Source organism: Nothoprocta perdicaria, unplaced genomic scaffold (genome assembly GCF_003342845.1).
Source record: "Nothoprocta perdicaria isolate Ctin4 unplaced genomic scaffold, notPer1 scaffold_379, whole genome shotgun sequence".
In the NCBI taxonomy this organism is placed as follows: Eukaryota; Metazoa; Chordata; class Aves; order Tinamiformes; family Tinamidae; genus Nothoprocta; species Nothoprocta perdicaria.
The window spans coordinates 255372-272636 of NW_020455620.1; the positions used below are offsets into that span (position 1 = coordinate 255372).

The following is a 17265-nucleotide window of genomic DNA, read 5'->3' on the forward strand; positions in this document are numbered from 1 at the left end:
TTCCTGCAACATAAGTAGTAGGGATGTGAGATCTAGGAAAACACTTTTCTGAAGTGTTAGGGGTTTGGGGACATAGTCTCACCAGTTGGTGGTAGTCTCTGTTAATGCAGCAGACTATTAATTTTTTTTCAAAATTTTGACTACCTTTAGTACTGCTGCCTTAGTTGAAGAGGCATTTTTCATTTTAATGATAATATAACATGAAAAATAAACAATAATGCCCCAGTGTAAGTAACAGAGGAAACAGATAACAGCCTTAACATTAGCAGACAAAATAAGAATTTGTAGCTAAACCACCAAACTGTCTGTCTGCTGTTGTAGTAACAGAAAGAACTTTAGACATAAGAAAGAAGAGTTGCTGGTAGATTCATATCAGAGTTTAACTGGGAAATGAAAAGGTGAAAGAAAGCAGCGTGTTGGAATGAAATGGGGCATCACTTGCAAGAGCACTGCAGCTCCATCAAACATAGAAGTGGAAGGGAGAAAAGATGAAAAGGAGCAGTAGTTAAGTAAAGGCATGGCACTTATATACAGAGCATGTTAGAGAGCAATGGAAAATTGTGGATTTTTTTTTTTCTTCAAAACTCCCTTTCCTGAATAATAGTAGCAATAAAAGTTTAAAGAGAAGAGGGGCAACATGAAAGTATATGTAAACTTGTTGGCAGAGGCAATACTTCAGGAGCTTGTTTGTAAGCAGTACGTCGGATTCTGTAAAGTTAATATTCATGCAGATAGGTTTATAAAAAAGTCATTAAGCATATGTCACATTTTTGTGCTAGTGAAAACAGCAAACAATAGAATCTTCTTTTTATTATCATTATCTTTTATGCTCTAAATTTGAGGTAACTCAATTATCAAGTATATTACACACACAGTATGTTACTTGAGCACTAAAACCAAAAATTATGCTTATTTTAAAAACACTCTTCTAAAGATTTTTGTGTGCTCTGCTTTTGCCTTGCATAGTATATGCGTTTAAGCTGCTTTCTCAGCAACTGAATAATTTAGTTAGAGATAGTCTTTCCAAGGTACACATTAAAGTTGTGTGGATTGATGTCAGAAACTGAGGTTAAATAACAAGCTTGAGGTTAAATAACAGGCACCCTGTTAAAACTATTGCACGTCTATGTTGGTTGGCTGAACGCTGATTAAATATAGATGGAAACAATATAATGAACTTAAATGAATGGTTTTAAGCAGGTATCGTGTACCAACACACTAAGTCACGCAGTATTTTTCTCCTACTGCTTAGGCTGTTTATGAATTTAAAAGGTATCTATCCACTTATTACAGTCATGAGAAGCATATAGACAATTGTTTTTAATTTGTTATACTATAGGCACATTCTTAATTAACTGTTTGGGGCATAATGTGTTAGAAAATTTAAATTTGACAGTCATGTTTCTCTTTTGTAAACACACTGAAACCTCTTCTAAACATTTTCAATCTTTCTCCTTGTTATGCAGTATGTTATTATCGTAGAGTTAGGGCCCAGCATGTCTGTTCTTTTATGTTATCATGTGTTTCCTGTGTTGTATCTAGGAGTAAAAGAGAGTCAATGTAGTTTTCATAGAACTGGCTTAGTGTTTCCATTTTCCATATTGCTCAGTAGAAGACAGTTTCTTCTCGTAGCTGCCTGATGTTTCCGTATAATTTGGCCGTGATTGCAGCTAACTGCAGTAATAAGCCCTAGGAATTGCATAGTCAGGATTAGTGTGGTGGCTTTTATATGAATTAATGCATTTTAGATAAATTGGGAACTTTTTTTTTTTAATCCATTGGAGGCAAAATAAGGTCCAGAAGCAGTAGGAAACCTAAGACTACCTCAGTACTGCAGATTTCTTCACATATATATATATATATATATATATAAAGAAATATATATATATATTTATTGGAAGAATATGAATAGAGTAGTACAGACCATCTTTGACCTGTTCTTGTGTTTCTCCATTTTTCCAAATATGTTTTTTAGTCTATCTAGGCATTTATTACTTCCCAGTTGGAAGAAACGCAGATCTAATACCAGCTGAATTTATTGGAAAAATAGGGAATGTCTGCGTTTTGGAGGAGGAAAAAAAAAAAAAAAGCCAATCAATTTGAATAATTATTTCCAGAATCTTCCCATACATATTGAGCAGACAAATATAATGCAGTAAAAGCATGTGATCTTTGTGATCTTTCTCATTTTCATGAGATTTTTTTTTGTAGCAGAACACTGTAGGTCACATTTTTAATTTTTAAGGTGGAAGACCTTTATCTACACCTCTTATTTTGATTCAGGAGGACTATCAGTTAAAAAACAAACAAAAAAACCCACCTTTTTTTTACACTCACTATTTGACTCAAACAAAGTCAGAGCATTACTTGCCCCGTGATCTCTGCTAGGATACAGCTGACTATTAAGAAGAGAGTTATGTTAATGACAATTCCAGACTGAAGGATTATGAGGAGCTGGAAAGCTCCATAGTTGCTTTGCCTTAACAATCTTGACAGTTTTTAATAGCAAAGATTTAGTAGAAGGATTGAGACTGGCCAAGCTAGTAGAGTAAGGAGTTTTCACCTCTTAATGCAGGCCTAATAAGTAAATGAGGCTGGCTAAGCTCAAGTTTCTCCATTTCATAGTGATTTTTTTCTCTTTTGCCTATAATTCTACTATTGCAGCAGGACAGAGATTGACCTGGGGATGTCCTATTGCATTTCACGAGATTGAGCAAGCACATCTGCCAAATCTCCTTGACAACCAGTATGTTCTTTTCAAGATAAGGATATTCTGTACAATGGGAAGCAGATTAATCCTGGACCTGCTTGATCTTATCTTCCGAACATTCAGCCAGTATCCCCCATCACCAAATGTCTCATTTGTTTTTAATACTAATTAAATCGTGGATTTTAAAAAGGAGTTAATGAGAAAAAAATGAGAAAATAATCTAATTCTGTTAGCGGAGCTGCATTGCAAAAAGAGTTTTAGAAGATTTAAATATGCCAAAACTTGGGTAGAATTTGGTATGTGACACAAAATGAACTAAAACTCCTCCAGCCTCCGATTTTCTCAATGGTGATAAAAAGTTAATGCAGTAAAACAGATGGGCATCAACACGCAAAACCAAATGTAGCTTGGATTGTATTTTCAAAAAGTCTTTAGGCTTCTAAAGAAAAAAAAAAAGCGGATTTCCAGAACATTAGAGATAATATGAGTTGGTCTTTCAATCTGCTTATGACTTGAAAATTCTACTACATTTCTGCTTAGTCGCAAAAATTTCTGAAAATGTGGCATATCATAAAAGCCAATGTCCTAAGTGTGGATGTTTCACACTGAAAAAGCTGAGTTTGACCACACTTATCTTTGAGCCTTAATTGTCATCGGACCTTTCACCAATATGTTGCTTTGTGTGTGAAAACTGAGACGGGGAGATTCTCACAAGCCACAACACTGAATTCTCAGTTGTTTTTGACTTCAAAATTAATCTCCCCTTTGCAAATAGTTTTCACTGTTTGCAGTAATGTGCCTCAGTACTTAAAAATCACATCTCAGCTGGGGAAATCATTGGAACTGTACTTCTCCTTTAGAAAGCTGAAATTTCAAAATAATATTGTAGAAATTTTATAATTCTTATTGTTTTACCATCTCTTTGACAGTAGTTCCGAACCACATTTTCCCTTTCATAATTTTTAATGATTTCCTGTTTTTTTTTCTTGTTGTAACTGACAATATTAATTATTTACATTAAGTGTAGGAGTAATTTTTGAACTTCACACAGAAATATTAGCTGAACTTGTGTTTTTTTAGTAGCACCAAATACTGAAATAACGGAGATGCTTTATGAAATAAGTAAGACTGGTGAGTTTGTTTTAGTTCTCGTTTCCTGAAGCCTACCTTTATAAAATACCATTATAAATTTATATTCTTTGTCATAAAATGTAAAAAAAATCCAGTTATGTTTATGAACTGGTTGCATAAAAGCTGACTAATAACAGTAAAGAACTTGAACCAAGCCTAATGGAGACTGCTGGAAACCTTTCTGCTGACATTGGACCAAAAATACTTGAGCAGTTCAGAATCCTTAGCCTCTTCCTTGAAAACACGATGCATTTGTGTATCTGAGATGTTTGTACAAATAAAAGGGATTAATTAGATATAGTAAATGTTATTTTGTAGGAGTATGGAGTAGTGAGTCATGATAAACAATGGTTTTAGAGCTCCAATCTGTGAAATAAATTGAGTTTGTAGGTTATATGAGTAAAGTGTTTTAATAGATTGTTTTTATAGTGTGGGCATAGATTAACCCCTTTGTTGAATTGTTATTTTTTTTAGCCACTCGAATCAAAGATTACAGTCTGTTTGTTTTACCGTTTTTGCCGTCTTTACTATGGTAAAGATCATGCTAATGTGCTTGACATGCTCAATACACTATAGAGGCACTTGGTTCTTTCAACAGCATGAGAGGTGGGAAGACATTCTCTACTATCACTGAGAACAATTCTGCTTTCCATCATGGTATCTGTGACCTGTCCGTGCTGTTAAATAGACTTTTCTTTTCTCTTCAGGCAGGAATCTTTAGCATGAATGCCTGTGAGGAAGGGTTTGCCACCGGTGGCAGGGATGGCTGCGTTCGCTTGTGGGATTTAAATTTTAAACCAATTACTGTGATTGATCTCAGGGAAACGGACCAAGGATATAAAGGTAAAAAGAATCCTGTCACTTTTGGTGTACCGTCAGGCAGGAAATTTGTCACTGTTTTAAACAAGCAAAGACTTCTTTCTTAAAAAGAAAAAAAAAAAAAAAAAAAAAAAAAAAAAAGAGAGAGAGAGAGCTAAAAAAAAAGTGGTTGCATGTGTTTTCATATGAATTTTGCCAAATGAGAAGTATTCTGTGTTTAGCAGATGCCGGCTGGTGAATATCACATAGTCCTTCAAAGAAATATAAAATATCATAGAGAATTTATAGATACAGAGAATAAACTTTTTTCCTCTCAACTAATACGATGCTCGTTTCCTCTACAGCACAGCAGGTTTTACCAAAGAACAGTAGCACTGAGAACTTGGAAGACACAATGAGGTCTATGATAAGAAAACAACAGAGTGCAGTATTGCCTTCTAGAGTTAACCAGATTTTTAGCAAAATTTTATGGAAATACTAATTCGCGCTTCCATAATATTTAGAACTCTGCCTAGATATACCAAAAATATAAGGGATACCTTCATTTTATGGTTTGCGTCATTAAAATGTTACATCTAGCAATATACAGTATATTTAACATTATTGTCTTAGATATTGTTGCTGTAGTTCATCTCAGAAAAATGAGGGCAACTTGCACTGCAGCACTAATGTCACTTAAAGAATTGCTTTCAGTGGAACTAGTTCTCCCCACCCATTTTGCATTAACCTTCTCTAAGGTCTAAGGCCAAGAATATGACGTGTGGTGCAGTGTCTGAAGACAGTCCGTGGCAATAAATAACTTATTACAACCAATAAAAATAAGTATTTCTGTTTTGTAATTGAGTTGGAAGCACAACTGAGATTGTCAAATATTCCAACAAGACTGAATGCAGTCTCTTTTAGATGCTCTGGACTACAGTGAATGTCATGACTGGGTCAATTAAGAGAAGTGATCCCTTCAGTCTGCAAAGGACAAGCCTCATTCATATTTATACTTTCTTTGTTTCCTAAGAACACAGACTCATTTTTTTATCTCCAGTATTTTATAAACCTGCACTTTAAGTTACTCTTTCTGGGTAATCATTTCAGTTTCTGTGATATCTGACAGATTGATTTCAAACCAGTACAATCACAAATTCATTATTTCTAAATACAATAATTACATATTGGGATTTCACTGCAACTCTAATTAGTCTTTCACAGGAGTGTGTAGATAATTGGACTTGCTCCTTCAATTTAAAAAGATTAAATCTAGTTTTGAATGTATTTATCAAGACTAAAGGAAAAATACATGTTTGTGTTAAGCTATGTTTTGTCTTCTGATACCACTTAACCAATTAACTTAATATTCTTTGGAGGTACTCCAGATCTGCTAATTAGATTCTAAGTGAATTTGTACATTATCAAATGCATTTTGAAATGAAGCTATTCTGTTGTCTCTCATTTTCAAAATGATACTAATGTCAGTGTATCTGTCATTTTTGCTATTGTTAATTAGTATTTTTTGTAGATATTTCCTATTTTGGTATGTTTATTTTTCAGTACATATTTCAGTTTAACTGTAGCCACCTTTAGGTCTCTAACAAAATAATTCTTGTTGCTGAAATAAAATGACATCTAATAGGTGGTGTAGCAGTGACTATTGTAATAGGACTGTGAAATGCTTGTAATGATTTTGTTTCTCCTCCATTTTTTTTTCTTTTGAGCATAAACATATGTCCATTTTTTGCAAAAAGTTTGCAGCTAAACACTTACACTTTACTGCATGCAGCTGAAAGTTTCATTTTGTTCCCTGTTTGCTGCTTTGCTTTTAGTGGAAGAGACTCTTGCCAGGAGCTCTGCCAAGTTCTCCTTGATCAGCTATGAGAACTTTACCTCATCTTGTTTGACAAATGCCAGTAGCTGCCAACAGTTTTTTAATAAATTCAGTTTCCTGAATCTTCTCCCCTTGGTCTTTTATATTGTTGACTATTTTTAGCATGTCCCTTTGAAGATTACCTTCATGACCTCTCCTATTCACTTTCTTAGTTATGTTCTCTTTCTCTGCTTTTCTTACACTTTTTCTCTGGGTAATTTTATCTGCAAATGCACACTCAAGTATTGTATCTGTATGGGTGTCTGTCGATTGACTCTACATCTGTCTCTTTGCAACCAACCAATATTTACAGAATATCTGCAACCACCACAAGAAGCTTCAGATTACTAGAACAGATCTCTTAAACATTTGGAAATAACTAGAAATGACATACATTATTTCTTGTTTTATTTTTCACTAGCTGTGGACAATATAGCCATGTAATATCCATATCATAGAAGTGAGTAGTAGAGGGGTCATGCCTATATTCACTGCTGTGTCACAAAAAGAATAAATGCGGAAAGTGAAACAGTTGGTGCTGAGGCCTTGAGTCCACAATATGTATTCATTCTGAGGGGCACTTAACTGAGTTACTGCTGGTCTGGCTCTGTGGAATGAGCACTGTTTAGCAGTTGGAGGGAATTTGATGCACTCCACGTCTTCCAGTTCACTTTCCCATAGAAGTTTTTTTGCATTCAGAGGCTGTTCTGAGTGCAAAGCCTGGTAAGTAGGCATGATCCAGGAGCTGTGCTTCTAAAGCTTTCTTTCTCAGAACTAAAACAACAATATAGATGCACAAAATTGGAATGCTAACCTTCATATCCACTGTTGCTAAGACTTTTGTTTTTCTTTGTAACGTCACTAACTTATCTTCTCTCTACAGTTAAATATTTTTCAGAAGCACATTGACTTATATTATTACAATATTCCTTTCCTTAGCTTTATAGGTATAATATTACCTCATTTATATTAATCCAGAATAGTTTTTCAACAAACATTCTGGACCCGCCTTCTACAACACTTTATTAGGCAAAGTGGGCCGGCTTTGGGCATTGTAAAGAGCTGGTTGTTACCTACACCTGAAACTGGCAAAATTGATTTATACGGGCTGACTATAGTGAATACAATTTTAAAAGTGCATATTCCTAAACTAGGGTATCTGGCTATATAAGTCATTCTCAGTATACACATGTCTTAGTTTTCATTTTGCTTATTCTCGACAAACAAGTGTAACTTGTGAGTACTCGGCTTCACTGTAAACCTGGAGACTACATCTGTTACTCAGAAACGTGTGTTAGATTCCATCCTCATCCTATTTCAACTCTTTGTATGTTGTTGCCAGTAAGATCTATTTAAGTTGGAAAAAATAGTTCTAGGTATTCAGATGTTAAGAAGACTGGATTTGAAGGGGAAGCATCTTAGAAACAAATAGACTGGGGAGCTCAGGCCCTTCGACTATCTCGCCTTACTTCTAAGATATGCTCCACAAATAATACTGTCACTTACACAGTTTGGAGTAGCCCAATTAGTAATACAGGTCTGCTCTTTGATCAGTTTAATTGACTTGGATTGGTGGAAAAGTTACTATTTCATGCATGGTACTTGTGGAAGTAGTGAGGAATACTGGCAGTAAATGGAGGAATATGAAAAAATATATTTATGGTATTTCTTGATATTTTCTTGTTTTTCATGGTTTTGTTGAATATTCTTTGACTAACGTTACTTTTATTTCACTAATTCACAGAATTATTTACATTAAAATATATAACAATCTTCTCCTTCTACAGGTCTCTCTGTAAGAAGTGTGTGCTGGAGAGGAGACCATATACTAGTTGGGACACAAGACAGTGAAATTTTTGAAATTGTGGTGCATGAACGTAATAAGCCTTTCCTGATAATGCAGGGACACTGTGAAGGAGAGCTGTGGGCTTTGGCTGTTCATCCTACAAAACCATTAGCAATGACTGGAAGTGATGATCGATCAGTCAGGTCAGTATATTATATATGTATATGTATTTTTATGCTGCATAATATTTTATACCCACATCTCATTTTATAGAAAACGTAATTGAAATGTACCCGTTTTAGTGATACTAAAATATAGTTTTGATGTGTTTGTGACCTGGTTAAATTATGCATGATATTAGAACTCTCCAATACTAGTGGAAATGGATTATCTACAAAATTTACAGAAAATATTGAATTCTAACAAAATTCATGTAGCCTAATGTTAAACACACCTATGCGTGTACAGATATCCAGTAAGTGTTTCATTTGGAGCAATTATAATGACTGGTTGCATAAAAAACAAACTAGATGTCAGGTTAAGCACATGAACTTTTGTCTGTATTTAGTGAATCATCTAGACCGTGAATTTTGTCTCTACTCATATAATCTTTGCATAGTATAGTCCAGCACTTAAAATTTTCACCTTTACCGGATTCAATTTTCTTTTGATGTAGTGAGAATTATTTTCTCATTTAGAAATTGTAATAAACTTAGTGCATCCGGAGTAAGTAAAATGTAAATTCTCAAAAAGCCTTGTAATGATTCCCTTCTGTAAGTTTACCTTTTCTGGTAAAAAATAAAAAAAATACTCTTCTTTATTAGAAATTAAGTGTTGATATTTTTGTTAAATATCTAAATGGAATGTGGGTACGCAAACATTTGTTGAACTGTAAATATTGAAATCCTTTTATAAAATTCTAGGTATATGAGAGATGTTGTACATATCTTGTAATTACAACGTATTACTACTAAAACTCAGAAGTTATAATATTGCCTAATTACATGTAGGGAGTTTAGAAGTATTATGAATGAGAACTTGTTAACCAGCATATATTTATATGGTAAATAGTTAAGCATATATTTACATGGTAAATAGTTTAATTGTTCTTCAACCTTTTCTGAGGTAAAACAATTAACAGAATACTTTACCCAGTAGAATTTTCACTAGAAAATATGTCGTCATCCTTTGTGTTTTGAGAAAGTCAAAGTTAATCAGCCCCTGAATTTTCTCATTAGATTCTTGCTTATTCTTTTAAATATAAAGGTATTCTCTTCTGTTTGGAAAACGTCTATCTTAAAAGTTTCTATTTAAATTATTCAAAATATTTCTTCTATTTAAATTATTTAAAAATAGGACACTACCATATCCGTCATTATTGAAACTACAGGCTTCGAGCTTTCTATCACACATTTACGAACTATTCCCTGTATTTACAATTATTACTTTATTTTAGAATTTGGAGCTTAATAGACCATGCTCTGATTGCCCGGTGCAATATGGAGGAACCGATTCGCTGTGCAGCGGTCAGCACTGACGGAATCCATCTTGCCCTCGGCATGAAGGACGGCTCCTTCACCGTGCTGCGAGTCAGGTGTGTTAGAGAAAATAAAAGTTGCTACGTTATCAACTTCTTCAAGTTGTTCTTCGAATTGCTTTCATTGATAAAGGGTATATATCCACACTGATACTATTGAGCTAATAGGAAGAGCTCTCTTATTTTCCGTTTGAAATCACTGGTCCTGAGGATTTTATTTGTGCCACTCCGATTTGGAGGACGAGACTTTCCGTAACAGCACATATGTAAAGGAAAAATGCTTTACTTTTCTAAGTAAGTCAGAGTTCTAGGATAGAATTTAGGTACTAGCTTTGTTAGTTATTCTTGAACTATTAGGAAATAACATAAATTATCACTTCTCTTTTTTTTCTTTACAAATTTTGTTCTCTTTCCATGAGCCAATGCAGGGCCTTATGTGTCAGTGGTCCTTTCTCTCTTTTGGGGTGCCAAGACATACCCAACCATAAAAGTAACAGTACTTGCTTGTACCGTTAGTAGTAAAGTTCCTTTTGTCATTTTATACTTTTGCCATTTTTTAAAACTGGGAATTTGACCGTATGTGAACTTTTCTATACTTAATGACCTTCTTCTTTCATACTACAGAGATATGACTGAAGTTGTTCATATCAAGGACAGGAAAGAAGCTATTCATGAACTTAAATACTCACCAGATGGGAATTTCCTGGCCGTTGGGTCTAATGACAGCTCTGTGGATATATATGGTGTTGTTCAGAGATACAAAAAAGTTGGGGAATGTATTGGATCTTTAAGTTTCATCACCCATATGGACTGGTCTTCAGACAGCAAGTATTTACAAACCAATGATGGCAATGGGAAAAGACTATTTTACAGGATGCCAAGTAAGATTTTTAAGCTGCCTTTATGATAATTGGTACATGGTAGAGGTATATAGGAGTTTTATGAAAGCAACTATATTTAGATCAAAGCACTGATTTGTACAGAAAAGTTTCCTTTTCATGTCTGTATAAATATTTGCTGTATCTGAATTAGTACAGTATTATTGCCAAAGTTGATTAAATATTTTGGTTTGATTTAATATTATGTATTTACTCTTATTAACTACACACATTTTAATGGTTGAGATGCTGACTTATAATTCATTTTATTTCTCAAAAAAAAAACTTCTCATATTACAAGAGAAAAAATAATATATTCAAATTCAGTTTTTCAGTAGCATTGTAGCTTTGAGCTTGAATATTAAATAGATTATAGTTTGCACTGTGTATTTTTGAAAATAGAGGTCAAGACGAAGAAATTCGGTCTCGGGTCATCTCGTTTTCTAGAACTATATCTGCAGCTCAATTGAGGAAATTAATTTGCAAGGACTTTTACAGTTGGAAATTTATATTTGATAGAAATAATCACAGAAATAGAACAGAAATGAATGTGGCAATATAACTGGATTAGACAACTGTATAGAAAATGACAATTGAGATACAGAGTACATAATGTAAGTATACCAATATATGTTAGGAGCTGTTCACTGAATGCTAAAATAAGTGTTGGATCTGTGATACGTATATGATTCAAGCTCGCAACCTTCAAAATGAAAAATAATATTACAATGAAATTTACCTGAGCATTTCACAGATTACATAAATTGAAATGCAGGTCTTAATTCCCTTTTATAGCAGGAGGCTATTAAAGGATTAAGATTTAGTTTTCAGTTTCAGAGTATGTGGCAACTCTGTTATTGTAAATATTTACAAGACAATAGGAACAGACCTATATCTATGAAATATTTCTTGATCAAAATAATCCCCTCTGCAGTGGGCATTATGCATGTGCGTGTTACATAAATCTCCGAATTTAAATAGTCAGGATACAGCAGTGTTCCGTGGCACGAGGATTAACTTGCTTCTCCTGTGTGTGTGCATTTGTTACGTAATAGCATTCTATATTTTTTCTACTCATAATATTGTGAATTTTTGTCATCATTCCTTACTATATTCCCCCTTTGTTTATTATGTAGTATTTGCACTTTGCACTGTACATTACTTATAGTTCCATGGGGCATTTTTGTGGCTCTTTTTGCTTATGTATCTAACTCATTCTGTGTACAACTCTGAATTAGTGCAGTGAACAAGACAGAAGATGTTATTAGAATGTTATAACAGGATCCAGTTACAATGCCCGTTTTTAATTCTGTATCACTTGGATTTAATTTCTTGATTTTTTGGAAAACTCTACATTATTCAGAAAATCTGTGAGTATTGAAAAATAACTGCATTTTTTTTCTATCAGGTGGAAAAGAAGTAACAAACAGGGAAGAATTAAAAGGCATTCAGTGGGCATCATGGACCTGTGTTTCTGGCCTTGAAGTTAATGGAATCTGGCCCAAATATTCAGATATAAATGATATAAATTCTGTAGATGCAAATTTTATTGGTCAAGTTTTGGTTACAGCTGATGATTATGGAATAGTAAAACTCTTTCGATACCCATGTCTAAGAAAAGGTAATACCTTTGTTTGAATTCATATATAAATGCTTATGACTTTTTGTTATTCCAAAAAATAAAAGATGCTTTTTATTTTATACTGTCAGCTATAACAAAATGTGTGTGTGTGTATGTGTGTATGCATACATATATATATATGTGAGAAACTTCACTATCCTAAATATATATGGTTTAAAAGTTAATATTTCTACACTTAAAAGATGCTTCTTAGTGACCAAAAAATTAATTAAGAGCTATTATGCCTCATACTGGAGTATCGTGTGCCTTCTGTGTTTCTGTTTGACTTAGTAAAGATATATAATAAAATCCAAATTTAAATATTTATCTTAAAGATGTATTAAAATTTCAGAATAATGCAAAAGTTGGTGCTATTAATTAAGGTAACACTAGTAATTAAGGTTTCTTAATTGAACTATTACTTTATAGAAGTGTTCCTTGAAACATTTTTCTAATATGCTTTTGAGAATATTTTCACATGTATTGAAAGGAATTTCTGTTTCTGTTTTAGGGGCAAAATTTAAAAAATATCTTGGACATTCTGCTCACGTGACAAATGTCAGGTGGTCCCATGATCACCAGTGGGTTGTTTCTATTGGAGGAGCTGATCATTCTGTCTTCCAGTGGAAATATGTACCTGACCGAAAGTTGAAGGACTCTCTTCATATAGCACCCCAAGGTAAATAACTCACAAAATAATTGGAGGAAGAGTGTTAATAAGGAAGTGAAGTTGGTTGGTGCAAATATAACTTAGAAGTCACCAGTTTCATGAATTTCTTTGAATTTTGCAGTTTTCATTGCACTCTGAATGCACTCTGAATGTACAGTCTATCAAGATTGTAAAAATAACACTGCATTCCCTGTGCAAGGATAATCTTAAAAAAGTTCTGATAGTCAATATGAATCTATCCATAGTGATATATCTTACTTCACTGAGCTGAGGAAGAGTGGAAAAGTTGATGTCACTGTGTTGATGCTGAGGGAAGATGCTATGTATTTGATTAAAGTTTTTGCTCAATTTTGGTGTATGTAAACATTTGATGTGTTAGTTTAACAATTGTTTTATATTTTTAAGCACACTGTCAGTACAGCGAAAGCAGAATGTAGATGTTTAATACTTCAAAATCTGTAGATCATATTTTAGCCATTGATGAATTTAGTTAATGCTAAAGGCTTTGTTCTACAAATATATGTTAAAATGCTGAACTCAAATGAAATGCATGCAAAATGAAATGATATGAAGTCAAATACATGTGAACTTCACAACAGAATTACTCATGTTGTCTTACGTCAATGTTCAGGGTTTTTTTTAATAGTATGTTATTATCTCTTTTTGAGTGATTTGAATGGGACATGGAGAATTTGCAGTTTGGGGTGTGTGTTATAAACTTAGAAAGAACTTTTTTTTCAGAATGTAATGATTTGATGTATGATGTTGGTTATGTGATTTGAGTTTTAGAACTGAATCGTTAAAAAAAAGATTCTTAAATAGATTCTTAAATAATCTTGAGAATTAAAATCCTTACATTGCCCATGAATTATAATCATATAATCATTAATATCTAAAGTAGACATTTTATAAATATTAGAATTTTTTAAAATTTAATACACAGATAATCAGATTTTATTTCCTGTTCTCAGGTTCACTGCTTGGGTTTTTATTCATGATTCTTACCTTAAAAAACTATTTTCTGCAAAAGTGTGATTGTCCATAATTATTCTGTAATCAAAGATAGAATATATTAATATTGGAGAGTGGTTCTTCCCGCCCCCCTTCCCCCCCGATTTGATTTTTGGGAAACTCAGTATCTGTGTTTCTTTTTGGAAATCCCTTTAGAAATATGCAATGGTTTTACAATAGGCTGGCTTTATGCGTTGTCATGCAAAACCGACACAAGTCTAATTATGGATTTTGGTGTGCATTTTCAGGAGAAAATATAATAATGGATAAGAAAGAATAATCTTTATAGTTGGAAAAGTGGGAGAAAATATAAAAGCAAAATGCTAGATATTATACAGAAAAATGTTCTTTACAAATAAAAAAGCATTACCTAGGAGAAGCAATTTAACTATTTAAAAAAAAAAATTGAGTAGTTAGTTTACATTAGTCTGAACATGTTAGAACCATCTTTCAGGTTAGAGAAATGTTCTCTCTAATTTTAATGCTATTTTTTTGACATAATGCCTCTTCAAAAACGTTATTGATTAAAACTCTGCATAAAATCTCACTCAGCCCGCATGTTTGTATATAAAGAGGAACTTTGGATGCAAGTGTGTAGCCCTAACTTACATACTGATATTTTTTATAATAATAATAGTAATTGCAAGCACAAGGCTACAGTTAAAATGAAATAAGTTATTTTGCCTTTTCATTAGTAGATTAATTGAAGATGTAGCAGTTTTCTTTGTTTCTCCGGATACACTGATTTTTTTTAAATTCCATTATCATTTCAGTATATGTCATATTTACCCATAATTCCTTTAATTGTTGCTCCAATTCTCTCAGCTCTATCAGTCCTTTTCCTGAATGTGACCATCAGAAGTGAGTTCTGATTTAGTACTGGACAAATCAGTGCCAAAGAAGAAGCAATAGTTCTCTACATCATCTTGAGATTCACCAGAAAGCCAGCTGATTTGGTCCTTCATGCTGGGAATGCATTTTCAGTCAATTATTTCCCATGACCCAAATTTCTCCTTAGCCACTGCTTCCCAAGATAAAATTCCCATACTGTAAGTGTAGTGTGCATTCCTTATTGGTAGGTATAAGACCTTATGTCAGGCTGCATGACATTATATATACCACTTACTAATAAATTGTATAGCTTGAGGGATTGCACTTTATTGCGTATTTCTACTGAATGATGATTCTCTGCTTGCAATTGTGTTATGACATCTTTTAAAATTCTCTTATGTTCTAGATAGACTTTTCTGTCCAGTTTCTTAATTGAAATATTACGCAAGACCAATTAATCAAGTATTGTAGAGATGTCCAAAACTATTACCATTTATCAATGAGGAGTATAATTTCATCAAAATGTAAAGTGCAATTAATCAAGCCCTGTTTTTATGGATCCTTTTTGATCAGCATTATGTGATTTCGTAACTTAAACTCTGTGCTAATCAATTTGCTTTGCAATCATTCAATTGTTAACATCCAAAATTGTTGACAATGACAGGTTGCTATTAAACCACAGTGGCTAAGCTCCTCACCTTTTTCTTCTTTCTATTTTTTATATATTTTCTTTCTCTTACTGTTTTAAATTTTCATAATTTAGAATTACCATAGTTAACAAGAAGTACAATCGATATCCAGACAAGTTGATTTCCAATTGACTAGCTCCAGTAGTTCTCTTTGAACATTCTTTTTAATTCCTACTGGAATGAAAAATGTGATTTTTTTTTTTTGGCTTTCTCACCTCTGTAAAACAAAAACATGAAGTAACTACTCTTTTTCTACAGTCACAGAAAATTTTGCTGTTTCTATCTTTTAAATATATATTACTTATGATTACTTTTTTCTTAATCTACTTCAATATTTTTTACATTTATCGCAGATCTTTGTTTCTGTTTTATACACATTACTTCAGTCTCTTCTTTCTTCCTTTTCTCTGAACGTTGATTGAAAACTAGCTTGCTCTCAAAAACAAACGCACACAAACTCCTGTATACTTTCAAGCTGGCTTCTCTGCAGTACCAGTGGAATTCAGGAAAGCCTCGTGTGATCCTGTCAAATGTTAGTAGTTAATTTTGTAGTCAATGTAAGCATTTGATAGTCTAATCAGAAACATTAAGTTGTTTTAAACACTTCTTGTGTTGTAATTAAGTTGTTCCTTCTGTTTTTCTTATTACAGAGAGTCTGGTTGATTCTAATAGTGATGAGTCAGATTCAGATCAGTCTGATGTTCCAGAGCTGGACTCTGAAATTGAGCAAGAGACCCAGATCACCTATCGTCGACAGGTAAATATTTTAGTTCTAATATGTTTTCCAGGGCTCAAGGAGATCTTTAATCAGCATCTCCTGAAGTCTGAAAAATTAGCAAAAGCTTCAGAAACACTGCTCTCTAAGTGTTCAAACACAACAGAAACAAAATGATCATGTGCACTCTTTAGAATTTTGGTTTCAGTTTCTAAATTATTTAAATTACAGTGTATTATAAAAGACTACAGCTTTTTTTTTTCATGGTAATGGCAGTACACATTTTTGAGTGTGATAAGTGGCTGAGTTCTCAGAAGCATACTTTTCTTGAGAATTTCTTAATTTATATGTATTACTCTTTCTTGAAGGTTTACAAAGAAGATCTACCTCAACTTAAAGAGCAATGCAAAGAAAAAAGAAAAAGTGCAGCTTCTAAGAGACGAGAGAGTGCTCCAGGGAACAGTATAAGATTGCATTTTGTTCATGGGTATGAAAAACAGAATTTTTTGAAATACACCAACACTGTACTGACCGATTTTATGTTTCATATGTTGTCATTTATGATTTAAGAGTCCGATGGAAGACTTTTTGTTGCTTTGTAAATTAACTTTTTCTTTGTTTATGAAAAAAAAAAGCTTATATTCAATTATTAGAAAACTTTGATGCCAAGGTAGACTAATTTTGAGTATGTATCCTAAAATGAATATGCTCTGAAATTTTAGTTGATGCTTATATTTGAATAATGGTCAATAAATACAATAATTGGCTTTCACCCAAATTTTTAAGTATCTGAAAAAATAACGTTATTGAAGCTTAAATAGAAACCTTGTCTACTAGAATATAACTTTTTTTTTTATACTTAGCAACTCTTCTATTACTATTTTGTATAAGCTCATTATTTGTCTTTAAATTGAAGGAACTTATAAATACCTTTTTGGTAGTAATTTTAAGAACCAAATAACTTCTTCAAGACCTTCTTCAAAGTCTCCTTGAAATCTTAAGATTTCTTCTT

General features: G+C 33.0%; 1 protein-coding gene across 2 annotated transcripts in view; it reads left to right on the forward strand.

Annotated features, from left to right (window-relative positions):
• EML5 (echinoderm microtubule associated protein like 5) overlaps positions 1 to 17265 on the forward strand; it is a 92758-nt gene that overhangs the window by 26748 nt on the left and 48745 nt on the right. For both annotated transcript variants that reach the window (XM_026044696.1, XM_026044697.1), the window contains exons 6-13: positions 4549 to 4684; positions 8303 to 8504; positions 9758 to 9895; positions 10463 to 10719; positions 12125 to 12337; positions 12849 to 13016; positions 16189 to 16295; positions 16622 to 16740. In XM_026044696.1, the coding sequence (XP_025900481.1) occupies positions 4549 to 4684; positions 8303 to 8504; positions 9758 to 9895; positions 10463 to 10719; positions 12125 to 12337; positions 12849 to 13016; positions 16189 to 16295; positions 16622 to 16740 (1340 nt within the window). The remainder of the gene's footprint in view (positions 1 to 4548; positions 4685 to 8302; positions 8505 to 9757; positions 9896 to 10462; positions 10720 to 12124; positions 12338 to 12848; positions 13017 to 16188; positions 16296 to 16621; positions 16741 to 17265) is intronic.